The sequence below is a fragment of the Onychostoma macrolepis genome, chromosome 04, assembly GCF_012432095.1.
Source record: "Onychostoma macrolepis isolate SWU-2019 chromosome 04, ASM1243209v1, whole genome shotgun sequence".
Taxonomy (NCBI): Eukaryota; Metazoa; Chordata; class Actinopteri; order Cypriniformes; family Cyprinidae; genus Onychostoma; species Onychostoma macrolepis.
Window position 1 is genome coordinate 29,521,884 of NC_081158.1, and position 19,690 is coordinate 29,541,573.

A 19,690-nucleotide genomic window follows, 5' to 3' on the forward strand; every position below is an offset into this window, starting at 1 on the left:
GTCCATATTTCTGACAGAAGTACTATTGTGACAGAAATGTATACATTTGCATGGAAGACCGTTTCCGCCACTTAATAAAAAATAAAAAGAGAAGAGTCAGAATTGTGAAAAAAGTCAGAATTACAAGATAAAAAGTTGCAATTACCTTTTTTATTCAGTGGCTGAAACGGGTTTGCATATATTTGTGACAGGAAAATGTTTTTAAAAAAAATCAATGGAGTTTGGGTGTCACCTGGTGGTTATTTTTGGTATAGCGCCTAAACAAAATCTCACAGGAACCTCAATTTTTGTGATATCAACTTCAAATTTGGAACATAACTTAGTTAAGACATATAGCCTAGCTTTAATTTTATGAATTCCAAAATATTTTATAAAGGATTTGTTTTATATAAAATATTTTTAATACAGTACATTTTCTTCACAGTAAACTTAAACTTCTATAAATATTAAATTTTTATGAAATTTAATTTTAGCAATAATCTGCTGATTGTCTTTAAAAAAAGACCAACTATATTCCAAAGCATTCATAAAATTTGAGTTTGGATACTGCATTTTCATGTCTAATATCAAAAACGGAAAGTTCGCAGAAAGGCTAGGGATTGGCTAGGGATTACAGTTAATAATGTTGTAAATAATGTTCAGTTTTTGCTTCATAAGACCTCAATATATTGTCAGGAGCCACAGGTATTCATTTTGTTTTTCTTGATATGCTTTTTTATTTTCAAAAACGGGAAGCCGCTGACTTTAGCAGGTAACAATTTACTTAAAGCCTTTATGTAAAATTCATTATAAATTTATTTTTCATGCATTAATTATGCCTTGTAATGCACCTTATAATGCATTGTACAATCACATAACACTTCATTATAACAATACATTAATTTAAAATGCATAGTGTAACAATGAATTGTTATAGTTTATAATTATTTTGACAAGATATAATGTATTACAAAGCACATTATGAATAATTACAATGCATTATACTCTTTAATAACCCTTAATAACGCATTATATATAAAGGCTTTAAGTAAAGTGTTACCGTATCTTCTTTACTGTTCTACTCAAGAAAAAAAAAAAAAAAAAAAAATAGTCACCACCATCTTGGAGTAAATTAACAGCAAACTTTCATTTTTGGGTCAACTATCCCTTTAATAGGTTAAAAGTTGCATAAGTGTTGTTTGATGGTTTTCTGAGGTTAACTAGCGCTCTCACCTCCCTCAGCAAGACCATTTCCTTCTCCCTCTGCTCCAAAAGGCTTTCCAGGTGATGGATATGCATCTCGGCATCAGCCAGCCTCCGTGTCCGCTCGTGGTCCTCCTCGCTGGCCTTGGCAGACAGCCCTTTGCTCTGCAACATCTCCAGGAGCTTCTTGATGGATTCGTCTCGAGCGCAGAGCGTCTGTTTCTGAGTGTCGATGCGCAGCTCCATCTCCTCCAGAGTCTTCCTCAGGAGGAATAGTTCCTTGGCCTGCCGCTCATGCTCACCATGCAGCCGCTGGAAGTTCTCCTCGGTCAGCTCGGCAGTCAGGGGCTCGCCATGACGAATGCTGGGGTCCTGCTGGAACAGCTGGTTCAGATCTCTCTGGATCCGCAGCTCATCCTGGAGGGCCTGGATGGTCATCTGGAGATGCTGAAGATAAAAACAAATGAATAAGAGATAAAGCTTATGTAAATAACGGTCACTTGCAACAAACTAGCAATACTAAAATTCTGGCTTTATCTGGCAATGTTAATCTGATATAAGAATGAACACATTTTAAAACAATATATTAAGTCTGTCAATTTAATTACTTAATGACTTTAAAAAATATATATTTTTGCATGTTTTAATTTAAGTTAAAAATAAACAAAAACTAAAATACACAAACATAAATAAAACTTAAACAAATAAAACCAGATGTACATAAATAAAAACTTAAATTAAAAATATAAATAAAGAAATAAAGAAAAGAAAGAAACAAAGATAATAAAACCTAAACAAAAACACAAATAAAAGGCAAATATAAATAAATAAATGCAACAAATAAAATAACAAAAACAATAAATAAACAAATAAACAAAAATAAATAAGTACAAAAATAAGAATATAAGAATCAATGAATGAATAAATAAGGAAAGACAGAAAGAAAGAAGAAAATAAAACAAACAAATAAACAAAACAACTGAAAATAAATAAATATATTTAACACTAATAAAACAAATATATGTGAATGAATGAATGAAAACATAAGAACAGAAACAAAGAAAATAAATAAATAAAACCTAAACAAATAAAACACATTTAACACTAATAAAACAAATATAAATAAATAATAATTGAATTAATTAATTAATAAAAACAACATAAAATAACACAATAACAAAAACAAATAAAATAGACTAAAAATAAATGAAAACAAAAATATGAATGAATGAGTGAATGAATGAATGACTACTACTACTACAGACTGATTTAGATAATGATAGGCTAAGATACTCTCATCCACACACAAAATGAATATAAACGATCGTATTAATACTTCTCTAAAACCTTGTGTGACTTCTCCAGAGATTTTTTTCAAAGCACTACATCAGCTGTACGGATCTACTCAGGACACTGAATCTCTGGGGGTTTGAGTGCTTTTTAGCTCTAAAGACAGATGGCTATTACTTCCACCTGGAGCAGCTCTCTAGAGACCCCGGGGTAAATACAGGCCACGCTCTCCAACCACACTGAACAACAAGTCTCAAAGGAGAGGGATTCATGCTATCCATCCACCTCAGAGAGGACCAAAAAAACAGTTAGAGGAGCAACGCTGGAACAAGGAGAAGGTAAAAGGAGGTGTTCAGGAAGGCCAGAGGGCATGAATTTAAGAACAGTCATGAATATATCTGCAGGCATCACCATGGTTACGAGCACCCTTTTCCCTTACACTGCAGGAAAACGTTATTGCCAAAAATATGCACTCAGGTGTAACAAGACAGAGAGTGGATCGATTTAGGCATGTACAATGACAATGATGGTAGTATTCGTATTTTTGTGCATGTTTTAGTCTGATTTCCACATGAAGACAGCAAACTTCATGAACTTATGACATGAAAAAGAAGGTGCTGTTGCTTCCTTTTCAGCATGATTAACCAATTTATATACTAGAAGAGGACAGCATGTTTTTTGGCTTGACACTAGGACACAAAGACTGTAACTCAAGATAACACACCTGTCTCTGTGTTGCAAAACAGGCACTTCAGACACACCTTACACATTCACACAATAAAGTAATAGTCTAATAAAAAAAGTGAGTTATGGTGATCAGTAAGAGCTTTTGAATTATACATGCACACATACAGAAAGAGACAGTGATGGCTGTGTTACTCTGTAAATATTGACTTTATATTCTCAACAGTTTCTAATGGCACCACAGAGACAAGACTACATTATTCATTAGTCTCCTCTGGCTGCTGTGTGCATGTGTTTGCGTTTGGAAAAGAAAGAGTGAGAGAAAGAGACAGAATGGAGAGGGGTAGAAAAACAATGAAAAAATATATAATGTATTTATTAAAAGCAAATTGAATTTATTTATTCAGCCATGTTTTTAAATTATTTGAATTGAAATAACTACTGTTTATGAATTATTAAATAAAATGTTCAAAATAAATAAAGTGTAGTTGTATATGGACACAGTTTTGACTTTTTATGTCACATTTTTAAACTACATTATTTGTACATTTAAATGAATAAATATTTATAAATTAATAAAAAGTATAAATTAAATAAAATGAATAAATAATATTTATAAATAAATCAAAATATAAATAATGTATTTAAGGTTATAGTACTGACTTTTATAATTGTCACATTTTTGTGAATGTAAATATTTATTTATTTTGTAAATGAATAAATATTTATAAATAAAATGTATAAATTAAATAAGATGAACAAATGAGTAAACAATATTTATAAAAAAAAAAATTATATATGGATACAAGAATTTAAAAATACTAAAATTTAAAAAGGTCAGTATTTTTACATTTAAAATAAATAAATAATATTCATACATAATTCAATAAAACAGTTAATATGCATAAAATAAAATGTACTTACATATGGAGAGTACAAACTTTCATAATTGTCACTTTTTTCAATTACTTTTACATTTCCATTTAGAATGAATGAATGAATGAATATATTTTATCATGTCCCTTGACAGGCTTTTAACTGAAAACGGAGGTAGCAGAAGGATGAAGAATTGTAGAAAAAACTGAATGAAACAGAATGAACTTCAGCTACTGTAAGTGTAGTTTTTAATAATGCTTTCAATTTTTCATAACGAAACATGATTAAACATGACACTTAATATTGTTTTTAAGGGCAATTTTCCAAACAGACCTGTTTAAAACTTATCTTGACTTCTTGAAGGACCATATGAAACATGATTCAGAAAGAGAGCAGATTAATGCAGTACTTGTGAAATCCCTTGAGCAAGACATGGCACACAGAAATCAATACGAAGTTTCATCCAGCCTTTAACTAAAGGGGAATAAAACCTCTGACAGAACAAAGCAGGGATCTAACACATTTGAAATCTTCAGTTTGATCATTTCATTCATATTAACATAAAAGTGCCAGATGTGCTAAAGAAAACCTAAAAGGCTAACAAGCATGGTCAGGCTCCGTGGTAGAAGGTATCAGAGGCATTAGGGATGTTAATTTTAACAGTTTAACTGTTAACCGACCGATAAGAATTTTGACCAATTAATGCAATCAGTTAAATGGTTTAAAGTCACTTATTTATTTATTTTTCAGTAGTTTATCAAAAGATTTTAAAAGGTTTGCTGCATGGTTAATATAAGCTACGCATATATATAAAAAAAAAAAAAAAAACATTTTTTAGAGAGAGAGAGAAAAAAAAAAACATAAGTCGCATTTTATTATTTCATTCAGAAATAGGCCGAAGCGAATTACAAACATTATAATAAACACTGTAAACATATAGGCTATTTTAGTTCCCCTCACTCCTCAACAAATCCTTTCAATTAACAGTAGGCTATTTAGAAAAGAACAAGAATTAAAAATGTAAGAAGCTATAGGCCTATATAAACGACAAACCAAAACGAATTCATTTAGGCTAAACAAAACTGAAACCAATGTTGGGTCACTCGTTCATACAAAATCAAATGTTTCCGTATTCGTGATGTATTTGAATGCCAAAATATTATTTACCTTTTATGTAGCCTAGGCCTACTTCACTCGCATTCCAATATCCACATAACGCTTAATCCACGGTGATAACGCTTAACGGCACAGATTTTACTACATATTTAAACTGAGCAGTGTGGGGTTTTTCCATATGTTTGACTGATTGTTTTTTTATAATGATAATGAACAGGCTGCATTGTCAAGGTAGAATGCTTTACTGTGTGCTGGAGCGATCACTTGATTTTTCCCCCCCTTGTAACAGTGGAAGCAACTACTCCTTTTAGTCAAGAAGATAATCGGAATTGTAAAAGGTTTGCTTTTATTTGTGTACATTCACAATAAAAACAAATCTTTGCGCTTTTGTAAAATAAGCCAAAAAAACAGGCCACTTTCTGCCGTCTGGTTTCCTTTTGCGCTACTTGTTGCACAGTTTTTCCTTTCGTTTTCTTAAATTATGATTTAAGTGAAAATATATTTCTCGCATAGGCCCATTTATTCGTTGTAATATATATATATAGCGCCTAGCTTTATTATGTTTTTCTCTGCTGTGGCGCTGCAGGTGCGTGATAGCTATGATGACCATGTAAATCCTCACGTTCTGTTGTTTGCTGCTTTCTGCGCATGTAAAATTTATCCCCGGAAAACAAATGTTAGTATTTTTAATGGGTCACAGACACTTATTCTTTCTAATTTAATTCAGTTCCAATTTAAAATAATCTTGTCGGTTAATGGTTAATAATCGGTTAACGAGCATCGGTTGTCGGTTACACTAAAAAAATTCCATAAAATTTACAGTAAAAAAACGGCAGCTGTGGTTGCCAGAATTATACCGTAAAATATACGGTAGCAACGTTTTAGGTTTTACGGTTTTAACTTAAAATTTACAGTTAAATACCGTAATTTCATTAAATGATATAATGTTAATATACCAACCTATTGAAGTACTGAAATCTGTTTTGTACCTTTGTATTACACTGATAACCACCAAATGCAGGTGGTGATGAGAAAGTCACATGATGAACCAAAGCCCATCACAAGCAGCTTTTAAATAATAACAACATATATAGAAGGTGCACGGTGCCATTCACACAAGCACTCAACACCATCATGGTGAGACTCATTAAACTGAAATATGCAATAAACATTAATTTAACAACATTAGATGTAACATACAACCCTAATAAAATAAACATAACTGATAAGAAAAAACTAAGAAGAAACAGTTATTTCAAAGAAAAAACATCAAATTCAAACAAAATTTGAAATGCAATGCAGGGAATTCTGGGAATGTCAATTTACGTTTTTTCCCTGTAAATTTTACATTCTTTTTCACTTCCAAAAGCGGTATTTCACCGTAAAATTGTCTGAAATGTCTATTACAGTTTTTCACCGTATATATTAGGGGAACTTACCGTTAACCATTTAACAGGTTTTTACCATAGCTTTTTCACAGTTTTTCACCGTTAAAATCATGGTCATTTTTTACAGTGTAGGAAAAATAACCAAAATGAACATCCCTAAGAGGCATGATGGGAAAGCAGGCACAAAGACGGGACTGAGGTGAAAAGATTGCAACGGATTGCAAACAGGCCACCATCCAGTAGTGAACAATCTAAAGACTTTTACAAAAAAAAACGCTGCACGATAATAAAGTTATCATCAGGCCTGCAGGCTTTGTACATGCCTGATATGGCGATATAATATTAAAATGGCAATGAACTGAAACCTAATACCAGTCTGAACACCTCCTATGGGCCTATAAATGTGAGCAGACACCGATCAGACACAAACATCAGATCAATAGTAATATCAACAAACCATTTATCAGAGTACGCAGTGGTTTGGATTTCTCTCACACATTGATAGCAGTCTGTGCAATTGAAGACATCCACCTTGTCTTTTCTTTCCACTCTGTATCGCCTCACGCCACATCACACATCCTGTTTGGTGGAAAGGTTTGTCCCATGTCTTGTCCTGTCTCTAATCTCAACTCCTACACTATCACTCCACCCTAAAGGTTGGGCACTGGCATTGACATTTCCTGCAGACATTCAACTCAAAGAGGGCCCCTGCTTTACCACATCCACCCTCAATCACAATAGTTCCCCTAACATTTTACTACTACATTTTATTTTTGGGATTTTGTCACTTTTATTAAAGGAGTAGATAACCCAATAATTCAAATTTGCAGAGAAAATTGAGAAATTTAGCATTGTATCACTTGCTCACCAGTCCTCTGCAGTGAATGGGTGCCGTCAGAGAGAGAGTCCAAACAGCTGATAAAAACATCACAATAATCCACACAACTCCAATCCATCAATTAACGTCTTGTGAAACAAAATCTGCATGTTTGTAAAAAAAACAAATTCATCAGTTTTTAACTTCAAACCATTGCTTCTGGCTACATTACTGCAAGACTGCTTTCTCCAGTAAAAAAAATTCATTCAATCTGAATCTGAAAAGAAATATGCATAGATCAAGCACCGTTTAAAAGCAAAAACAGTCCAAAAAAGTTCAAAACAAATATGTCACGTAATTTTGAGGTGAAAGGACAACAGGGGATGTGTACTTTTACACTGGAGGAAGCGTTATTATTATTGACTTGCATTTTGACAAATACAAATACTTGCTTGATGCCAGAATTTGCACTTCCCTTTTCCAAGCTTGAGGGTCCCACACAAGACTGACCACACAGAACACACACAGTTCTGACAGCATGACAGACACCTGTGCTTACATACTTCTGTTACAAGTCCATCGCCTGAGGACGGAGCCTCAGAGTGATAACTCACACAAAAAGCTATCGGTCAGCCTCAGGCAAAAGACTCAGGACTGCTTAAAACAGACCACAGTGGAGAGTGAAAAAAAGACAACAAAAAAAACGAGCTTGCTGGGCAGGACAAGGCAGCCAAAGGGGATTGATTCTACAGCTAAAATAAGAAACTATTCCTACTAAGTTGTAAGGTAGAGACCAGCACTCTACTGCGCTAAAACTGGCTGGATATGAACACCTAAACCATCATAGTAGAAAAAAGCTTTACAAAAGCTGGAACTGGGATGGTAACCTTTCAAAAGCTATACCTTTGTAACTTCTTTACCCCTAAAGGGTGCAAATTAGTACTTATATGGTACATATTATTACCTTTTGAATGGGTACCATCACAGTGACAGCTTTTGTACCCATTTTCTTGAGAATGTACAAACAAACATTCTCTCCCTAAGTATTCTGTTAGCTATGGGCGCTTATGCACCAGAATAAACAAATTCTCAAAATTCTGAGTTTATCTCTCATAATTCTGACATTTATTTGCGAGAACTGCGAGATGTGAACTCAGAATTGTGAGAAAAGCTTGTTTTTCCATCAAAGAATAAAAAAGTAAAGGGAACTGCAACTATTTATTTCACTATATTTTCTTGCAATTGTGAGTTTTGAAACTTTTCTTTTTAGAACTGCAAGTCTCACATTTCTGAATTTAGTCGCAACTTTTTTTTGTTGTTTTTTTATTTCATGGCAGATGTAAGCTTGCATAGTAGTTAGCATTCCCATTCATCTCACTGGAGGTTGCAGCAGATGCTAACAAGGCCTTTCTTCAACCCTCCCACTTTCCTCCACGTGTTTTTTTTTTTTCTCCCCTCACTTGAAGGATCAGACTTTCCCGGTCCAACCCCCACAGATGGAATGTTTTCGAGGGAATGCCAAACCACAGAATGCAGCAGAGAGGGAAAAAAAGACTGCTGAGGAATCCGCCGGATATTTCAACTCCGATGGGATACTTAGCAGCAGCCCGCAGTCTTCAGAAGACTCTAAATGAACCTAAACTAAGGCTAGACAATAAGCTGTGGGCCTTGTTTTGCTAATAACAAGGATACGGTGAGGCTGTAATCTCGAGCATGTGTGACCTCTGACCCTTAACAACCCGCCAGCATTCTATGAATGTCGGCTGGGCCACAGAAGTAGACCTGAGGTGCTCTGCCAATCAGCACAGACTCAATCGGCCTGTCACAACACTTTGCATTGCCTTCAACTAACACGTTCCAGAGAACAAGCTTCCCACACAAAAATGCTAGAGCCACACCTCCCTTTTACACAGCATACTAAGACAATCCAGAGTGGTTAAGAGATGTTTCATCTGACAGACATATCCATAAGAAAAACATGAGTACTGGAGAAAGTGTAGATGTTTCTATCCAACAGCTACCTTAAGCATTGTTTTACCAAACGTGCATGTGGTCAGGCTAAATCTGGTATATAACGCCCACCTTTAATAGTCGAAATAATTTCAAACAGACAAAATCAAGTCCTGTTCTATATTCTACTCTGTTTTTCCTCACTGTTTTACTCTAAAAATGTAGTATCAGTTGAAAACAGCCATTCAGATTGACTTGAACACAAATGCACAAAAGGATGATGGTTAAATGACTGGCGTTTTTCAACCATTTGGCCAGCTTTCACCACAAACCATGCTGAGCTTTTTCCCACCTGGTGAGGCGATTCCTCACGATGGATCGACATCATGAATAAATCATTGTGAGCACATTAATTAATTGATTTCCATTCCCTGTGTGCGCCCAGACTAATGAGGAAACTCAACGGCAAACCAACAGCGCACAGAGGCAGCGGTATCAGGTGACAGAGCTGAACCTGAAGTTCACAGATCGTCTCCAGCACGTCTGTACAGCAGTGAGCCACTCACTTACATCTATCTATAACAGCACAAAGCTTAAAGCAATCGTTCACCCAAAAATGAAAATTGGTTGAAAATGTACTTACCCTCAGGCCATCCAAGATGTAGATGAGTTTGTTTCTTCATTGGAACAGAATTGGAAAAATCTAAAAGAAATTTAGCATTACATCACTTGCTCAACAATGGATCCTCTGCAGTGAATGGGTGCCATCAGAATGAGAGTCCAAACAGCTGATAAAAACATCACAATAATCCACACAACTCTAGTCTATTAATTAATGTCTTGTGAAGTGAAAAGGTGCATGTTCGTAATAAACAAATCCATCAAGACATTGCTTTTTTTTCTCCATTGAAAAAGTCATCTCATCTGAATCATAAGAGAAATATGCACAGATCAAGCACTTTTTACAAGCAAAAACAGTCCAAAGCAGTTCTAAACAAATAATATTTCAATGGATTTTGATGTGAGAGGAGAACAGGGGATGGACTTTTTTCACTAGAGGAAGCTTTTTTCATTTGGTTTATGAACTCGTATTTTGACATAGGCGACAGTTTAAAATGCCATAATGATTGATTTGTTTCTTACAAACAGTTTTTCACTTCACAATACGTTAATTGATGGATGTGTGGATTACTTGTGGATTATTGTGATGTTTTATCAGCTGTTATCAGCCGACGGCACCCATTCACTGCAGTGGATCCATTGGTGAGCATGTAATGCTAAATTTCTCCAAATCTGTTCAGCTGAAGAAACTAAATCATCTACACCTTGTATGGCCTGAACTATTCAAAGAATTCCTTTAATTCAAAGAATTTGTATCACTTTTCTTCAATCTCTTTTCCAAAACAGGGAAAAATAAGGAAACTGGATAATTTGGAAAGAGAATCGGTCAGACTATGCCTACATAGTACATCAACTCTTATTTTAAAAGAGTAACCGGGTTTCCGTGATATGACCCCTTAAAGTCTCGACCTCTCCAATTAGCTCTGTTCTTCGTGTCTGTCTGTGTCTCAGCCTCCTACTGGGCCGCTGTTGTGTCCCAATCGACTCGCCTCGAAACCTTCCAGTAGCACAGTCAGACCCTGCAGGTCACCATCACAATACAGACCCGTCATTCATTTCCACTGTACCAATTAGAGCTTGTCTCCTGCCTCGAGTCTGAGAATATCAGCACAGACTTCAGGCCATCTGTAATATTCGCACATGCATTGTACAAGGGTCTAAGCTCATCCTCGCCTTTTCAAATGCTTGGATCGTCAGCTGATGAATTTACATCAGTTTTACTGCTGCACGTCATAGTTCCTAAAAAGCCTGTGCAAACACACACTGTAAACTTTCATTAAAAGACAATTCACATAAAATGCATACTGGTGGTTAAAAAGGAATGAATATCCAAGGACAGTGTCTATGCCACACTGTCAAATTTCAGCATTCAGAACAGTATTCAAAGTTGATATTAATAGAGTTTAGGAAACTAAAATCACCACAGTTTGATTCAAAGGGCTCATTGAGAGCTGGGCCGGCTCTTGCGAAGGATCTGCTATTGCAAGGCTACCATGGCAACCGAGACTTGCTGTGTCATGAAGCCCTTGAAGGGAGGCAAAGCCAGACAACTGAATGTGATTATGTAATTAACCAGATGTGAATAGGGGAGGGCGTAATCGGATGGCAATAATCATTTGAAAACAGACATTTTCAATTAGAGCAAAGCAGATTAAAAGCGTAAAAAGACTGATTTTGCTCTCCAGGTTTGTGTTTGAATTAAAATAGCAAGCTAGAACCTAAAATAATAAAACTGTAACTCTTTATTTAAAGCCTTATATATATATATAATATATATATATATATATATAATGCATTCTAAAGAGAATGAGAGAATGAGCTTTATTGCCAAATATGTTTACACATACGAGGAATTTGCTAGAAGCTCCACAGTGCAACAGAATGACAGCAACAGGACAGAGATAATAAAAAGAATAATATACAAATATACAAAATAGACAATGTACAAAATAGCAAAAACACAATATATAATATAGACAATTATGTATGTACAGGTATGATATGTGCAAATTTGAAATGTAAATAAGTATGTGTGTTAAGTAAATAATGTATAATAGTGTTGTGTGTTCCATGTTTATTGTCAACTGTTCATGAGATGGATTGCCTGAGGGAAAAAGCTGTTCCTGTGCCTGGCCTTTCCGGTGCTCAGAGCTCTGAAGCGTTGACCAGACGGCAACGGTTCAAAGAGGGAGTGTGCTGGATGTGAGGGGTCCGGAGTGATTTTGCCAGCCCTTTTTCTCACTCTGGATAAGTACAGTTCTTGGAGAGTGGGGAGGGTTGTTCCAATGATTCGCTCAGCAGTCCGGACTACTCTCTGTAGTCTTCTGAGGTCAGATTTGGTAGCTGAGCTGAACCAGACAGTTATTGAAGTACAGAGGACAGATTCAATGATGGCGGAGTAGAACAGTTTAAGCAACTCCTATGGCAGGATGAACTTCCTCAGCTGCCGAAGGAAGTACAACCTCTGCTGGGCCTTTTTTCACAATGGATTCAATGTGAATGTCCCACTTCAGGTCCTGAGAAATTGTGGTGCCCAGAAATCTGAATGTCTCCACTACAGTCACAGTGCTGTTCATGATGGTGAGTGGGGGGAGTGCAGGGGAGTTTCTCCTGAAGTCCACGATCATCTCCACAGTTTTGAGCATGTTCAGCTCCAGGTTGTTAAGACTGCACCAGACAGCCAGCTCCTTAACCTCCTGTCTATAAGCAGACTCGTCACCATCCTGAATGAGGCCGATGACTGTGGTGTCATCTGCAAACTTCAGGAGCTAGACAGAGGGGTCTTTAGAGATGCAGTCGTTGGTGTAGAGGGAGAAGAGCAGTGGGGAGAGAACGCAACCCTGGGGGGCACCAGTGCTGATCGTACGGGTGCTGGATGAGAATTTAGCAAGCTTTACTAGCTGCTGCCTGTCTGTCAGGAAGCTGTTGATCCACTGACAGACAGAGGTGGGGACGGATAGCGGAGTTAATTTGGGCTGGAGGAGTGATGGGATGATGGTGTTAAAAGCGGAGCTGAAGTCTACAAACAGGATCCTCACATAAGTCCCTGGTCTGTCGAGATGTTGCAGGATGTAGTGCAATCCATGGTGACTGCATCATCCACAGATCTGTTTGCTCTGTAGACAAACTGATGAGCATCCAGTAAGGGTCCAGTGATGTCCTTCAGATAAGCCAAAACCAGTCTTTCAAAACATTTCATGGCCACAGACGTTAGAGCCACAGGTCTGTAGTCATTAAGTCCAGTAATTTTGGATTTCTTTCGGACGGGGATGATGGTGGAGCGTTTGAAGCATGAGGAGACTTCGCACAGCTCCAGTGATCTGTTGAAGATCTGTGTGAAGATGGGGGCCAGCTGGTCAGCACAGGTTTTCAGACAGGCTAGTGTCACACCGTCTGGGCCTGGTGTCTTCCTTCTCTTGATTTTTCTGAAGACCTGGTGCACATCATCTTCACTGATCTGCAGTGCAGGAGGGGGAGAGAAGGAGGTTGCAGGAGGTGTGAATGGTGTTTTTTCAAGCCTGCACTCATTCAGATCGTCTGCCATTTGTTGATTCTCCACAGTGTTGGGGGATGGTGTCTTGTAATTGGTGATGTCTTTCAGACCTTTCCACACTGAAGCAGGATCACTGGAAGAGAACTGGTTCCTTAGCTTTCCAGAATAATTCCTCTTTGCCATTCTGATCTCATTTTCCAGGGTGTATTTGGCTTGTTTATACAACAATCTGTCCCCATTCCTGCGAGCAGCATCTTTGGCCTGACGGAGCTGTCTGAGTTTTGCAGTGAGCCATGGTTTGTCATTGTCGTAGGTTAAATGAGACCTGGTAGGAATGCACATATCCTTACAGAAACTGATATATGATGTTATGGTCTCTGTGAGCTCGTCCAAATCGGTGGCAGCAGCTTCAAAAACACTCCAATCAGTGAGGTGGAAGCATGCTTGTAGTCCATCAGGCTTGTAGTCCATCTTTTTACAGTCCTTAATACAGTGTAACAGTCTTGGCCTGTCACAGTATTTCTGTAATGATAGAAGAAATCAGATCGTTTGGTGCTAGCAGCATGGCTCATGGTGTCCTGGTGCTACTCTTGGAGTCCTAACTGAGAATCTAAAGGATTTTCTTCTCAGTTAATAAGGACTCTTTAGTCTTTGCTATAGATACCCAAGGAGGGTTATTCGCCAAAGAGGGTTTAATCTCAGGACTTCATACTACTATCCTATTTGGGACGTTTCTTTGTTCGATGTTCTAGGACTAATGGATGATTGTACCCTAGCTATTTGATGGATTGTGATGGACTAACGTTATCTACAACAGCTCAACACATTTCAACACTTTGTATCTTCATTCATCTACTTCGTCAAGGATCTATAATCTATGTGAACAAATCAGATAAGACATTTTTTTTTTTTTCCTATGTGCAAGGGTAATGAATATGTGATGTTTTCACACCATAGGGAGTTCTTCACATCTGATGTTTGGGTGTCTATGTGTGAATGCATACCTTGTGGCCATATACTGTATATGACTTGTTGATGGAATTATACATTCCTTTTTGCATCTATTATTTGTCTTATTTAGTGTTTGAATTTACACCAATCCTATTTCTAACTTTGCCGGTGGTTCCCTCCCTTATATTATTTATGTGGCAGGTAGTTTGGGTTTAAAACTCCAGGCGATTTGTTACAACAGGTTTAGCTGATTTCAGTTTCTGCCTGTAGGTTGGTATGAGATGAACTAAACAGTGATCAGAGAGGCCTAAAGCTGCACGTGGGACAGTGTGATATGCATCCTTTATTGCGGTGTAACAGTGATCCAGTATATTACTGTCTCTGGTGGGACATGTGATGTGCTGTTTGTATTTTGGCAGTTCAAGGGAGAGATTTGCTTTATTAAAGTCCCCAAGAATGATTAAAACGGAATCCGGGTGTTGTTGTTCTGTCTCTGTGATTTGATCAGCCAGTTTCAGTAAAGCTGAGCTCAAGTGCGCGTGCGGAGGAATGTAAACACTCACGAGAATGGAGTTTTCTGGAGTTTGTTTTTTTGGGGTTACAGTTAATGAAGAGAGCTTCTAGAATCTTCTTTAACAACCTTTCGTTGATGTAAAAGCATGTCTCACCGCTGTGCAATTTCCCCGTTGATTCTGTGTCGCGGTCTGCTCTAACCAGCTGATGGCCCGGCAGATGAAGCGCGCTGTCTGGAATGGCGTCATTCAGCCAGGTTTCCGTGAAACACAGAGCAGCAGAGTTTGAAAAATCCTTATTTGTCCGGGAGAGCAGAAGGAGTACATCCGTTTTGTTGGGTAGAGAGCAGAGATTCGCCAGATGGATGCATTAAAACTAATTTTATAATGCATTATACATAAAGGTTTTAAGTGTTACCAATATTAAAATATGTAGGACTAGTTTAGAACATTGAAAATAAATTGCCAAAAAATTTAATATTCTTATTATACACATAATTACTGTAAAATAATTAGAGAGAGAGAGAGATTATCTGAACATTGCTAAAATAAACTAATTTAACTGTACACAATGTGTATATATTTATTTTATTCAACTATATTCAAATGAACTCCAGTAGAATAAATGCTACAAATCAGATGCTACGGACAATTGTGAAAGGAAATCAGCATAACTGCCATGAAAACAAATGCAACAATGCAAAATTCTTAAATGGTCCAGAAAATAGTCCTCATTTTCTTTGTTATTTTTTCTTTTGATTTTAGAAATGCATAACCCTTTGACATTAGGAACTGATATCCCATAACAGTGCAGCATTATTTAAATTACAGCAGACCTCTTCAGCTTCTTAGGTTCTGTCAGATATAGGTACAGAATAAACACCTTGAAGGTGGGCGGGACTCCTGCTGACTGACAGGAAGAATGGAGCGGATCACAAGGGCTTAATCTTAATGCAGCGTGTCAGAGGGGCCATCTGCACAGTCAGTGGGGTTTTGGGAAGTACGGTAGTAGTGGAAAAAGCAAACTTGCTCATTCCTACTCCCTTCTATTAGACACACACAGCATCCAAAGCAGCAGAGATTCAAAACACAAGGCTTAAAAGTTCAGAGCAAGTAGTACAGCAAAAAAAATTTTCATGTCATGGACCCTTTAGAGCTACAAGCAACATCTAAATACCACCATTTTTCCCCCCCCCTCGCTCTCTCCCATCTGTTCACCTCAATGCCTCTTGTACTCCAACTTTCTCAGTGTTTTCCCCACGTGAACTATACCAAGTGAAGAAGAGCGGGACAGTGGAGCAGAGGAGACAAAGAGGAGGTCTGTGTAACCATATTTAAGGATTCTGTTCATTCCACACCTATCCTGCATGACCAGACTCCATATAAGGGCCGCCGTGTCTGCCAGAGAGCAGCGGCTCACAGTCCCGTGGTGAGAACAGATAAAAATATGATCTGTCATTCCTGCATTCTTTCTTCCACGCTTTTACTATGTCGCTCATGAGATGGCAGAGATAACATGACCCAAAAGTCTTTCTTAATCAGCACAGACTGCTTGGGAAATAAAACAAGAGTAAGCAAGCAAACAAAGAAAGCCCAACAGGACATTTTGTTCCTTATTATCTTGACTTGGAGATGGTTTATTTTCAAATTTGAGTTCTTTAAGAGACCTAAAATAAAATCCAGACAGTTCTTGCAGAGACAAACTAGATTTTAGATGTCATGATGTCAGCATGATGTGAGTGGTTGTCAGGGCGTTGCTTTGTTCATTTTTAGCATGTCGGTATGTGGTTGCTAGGGTGTTCTTGGTTGCTAGGTGGTTGTTTACTGATCAAAGTCAAAAGAGCACACCTATGATATCCGGGTCTCTTGATATGGCAAATCACTGAGATCTATTTTATTGTTCACAAGCAAAAATTGCATGTATGATCATTTACAAAACAGCAAAAATCAAGCCATACAATTTGAGATATCATTCATGTCTGTAATACAAACAGTGCTGCTGGCAATATATAAAACTGTACAAATAATTGTGTGTGTGTATATATGTGTGTGTGTATTGTATATATACACACACATGGTCAGGATTGTTGGTACCCTTGGTAAATATGATCAAAGAAGGCTGTGAAAATAAATGTGCATTGTTAATCCTTTTGATCTTTTTTTTTTTTTTTTGTAAAATCACAAAAATCTAAGCTTTCATCTGAGAATAAAAATTTAAAATGGGGGGAAATATCATTATGAAATAAATGTTTTTTCTCAAATACACGTTGGACACAATTACTGGTACCGCTAGAAATTCTTGAGTAAAATATATCTGAAATATATTCCAATTCATATTCACAATTTTGAGCACACCAGCGTGATTATGAACATGAAATTATCCAGCCATGGCCTCCTGTTTCACAGAAATATAAATAGCAGGGAAGACAAAACAAAGCCCAAATTCCCTTAATCATCCATCACAATTAGAAAAACCAAAGAATATATTTCTGATGTGCAGCAAAAGATAATTGAGCTTCACAAATTAGTGAAGTGGCTTTAAGAAAAGAATTTCCAATCAACAGAAAATGTTATGAATCTGCCTGGAAGAGGACGTGTGTCTATATCGTCCTAATGCACGGTGAGAAGGAGAGTTTGAGTGGCTAAAGACTCAAGGATCACAGCTGGAGAATTGCAGAAAAAGGTTTCGGGGTCAGAAAACAGCACCTGCATCACCATATGTTGTTTGGGAGGGCTTCAAGAAGAAAAAAATAATAATAATCAAGAAAAGAAAATGCTTTCACCAAAAAACAAACTCCAGCATATTCAGTTATCAGACACGACTGGAACTTCAAATGGGACTTACTTCTATGGTCAGATGAAACTAAAAATTTAGCTTTTTAGCAGCAAACACTCAAGATGGGTTTGGTGAACACAGGGATAAAAAGTACCCCATGTGTACAATGAAATATACTGCTGTATTTTTGATGTTGTGGGCCTATATTTCTGCTGGAGGTCCTGGACATCTTGTTTAGACACATGGCATCACTGATTCTATCAAATACCAACAGATAAAAAAAATCCAAAATTGACTGACTCTGTCAGAAATTTTATAATGGGCCATGTTTGGATCTTCCAACCGGTCAATAATCCAAACACAAACCTTAAAACCAACACAAAAATGGGTCACTGAGCACAAAACCAAGCTTCTGCTGGCCATTCCAGTTCCCTGACCTGCACCATGTAGAAAATGAGTGGGGTGAACTGAAGAGAAGAAGCACCGTCATGGAGCTGGGAATCTAAAGGGTCTGGAATGATTCTGGATGAAGGAATGGTCTCTGATCTCTTGTCAGGTGTTCTCTAACCTCATCAGGCATTATAGGAGAAAACTCCTATACTATTTTGGCAAATGCGCTCAGGACAGTTGGACAGCGTGGTGGATCAGAGGTAAAAAAAACGATATAAATACTGTTCAGTTCTCTTGCACAGACCGATCGTTTCGTGTCTAAAGACCTCAATGTATCGTCACGAGCTGCAGGGTTTAATTTGGTTTTGTCTGTGTATGTGTTTTTTTTTCTCTCAAAGCCGTGGGTACCATTGACTGGCATTATATGACTGACAGACTGCAACGATTGAGTTAAAAGTCTTCGTTTGTGTTCTACTGAAGAAACAAAGTCACCTACATCTTGGATGCCCTTGGGGTAAGCAGATAAACATAAAATTTTAATTTTTGGGTGAACTATCCATTTAAGGTGTCATTATTTTTGACAGCATCCTCATTTTACAGCATTTTTACACAAGTGCCTAAAACTTTGCAGGTAGGTTTCTTGAAGCATCTTGGAGAAGATGCCACAGTTCTTCTGGATTGAGTCTGTCTCAGTTTGTATGGTATACATATATAAATATTGAGAGGTACAGACCCAGCTCAAAGTCTATGGTGTTTACAGTCCAGCTCCATTATGATTCTACAGTGTAAACGCAGCATATTGTAATGACAGCAAGTGTCATTCTGCTGAGAGTAATGAGCTGATTATCTATTACATAATGAGTAAATACAGCCTTCAAACCTTAATCATGCCAAACAGGACAACAGGAAGTACTGTGCAAGAAAACCATGCGAGATATTTTCATGGTTCTTAGTCATTCAGCTCAACATGTGATGTTTATTTCCATCTGAGAGAGAGTGTGGAGCTTAATGACCCCTGACTCCACCCTTGACCATCTGCTACCCTTCTAGGTTACATTTACTGAAATGACACAGCAAACAAACCCATACACTATCTGTTCTCATGTCATCTGACTATGTGACTCAAACATTTGGGATTAGGAACAAACAGTCTGACCGGAACGGTGAATATTAGTGTGGGCGGAACTTGGCTGTGAAAAGTGACACTACTTGATAAGGAGATTGTGGCATTGGGGTGCGAATCTTTGGACCTTTTACAACACTACTACAGCATGCGCATCAGGAGCCCCGTCTGCCATCTGTTCCCGCTTCCTCAATAGGCAGAGATGCACACTTACAGAAAACACACATGGATGGACACCCGATTGGCTCGGTTGCTCTGTCTGAAAGGATGTGCTCACATAAACATACTTGCGAGTGCGGGGAATGTCACGGCAGATGTTCACAATGCACTGGAAGAAAACGACTTAAGGAAGTAAATAAGGTTCAATTGAATCCAAATTAACAAAACATGTTCACATTTCTGCACATCACAAATAAAAATTTAAAAAGGTATTTATTACAGAAAAAGTGGCATTCACAGTATACTGTAGGAAATAGAGATGCATGATGCAGTGTAATCTTAATTATTAGTAGATAATACAT

General features: G+C 37.3%; 1 protein-coding gene across 8 annotated transcripts in view; it reads right to left on the minus strand.

Annotated features, from left to right (window-relative positions):
* wnt5b (wingless-type MMTV integration site family, member 5b) overlaps positions 1-19,690 on the minus strand; it is a 312,897-nt gene that overhangs the window by 278,804 nt on the left and 14,403 nt on the right. For all 8 annotated transcript variants that reach the window (XM_058772671.1, XM_058772670.1, XM_058772675.1 and 5 more), the window contains exon 3: positions 1,213-1,629. In XM_058772671.1, coding sequence (XP_058628654.1) covers positions 1,213-1,629 — 417 coding nt within the window. The remainder of the gene's footprint in view (positions 1-1,212; positions 1,630-19,690) is intronic.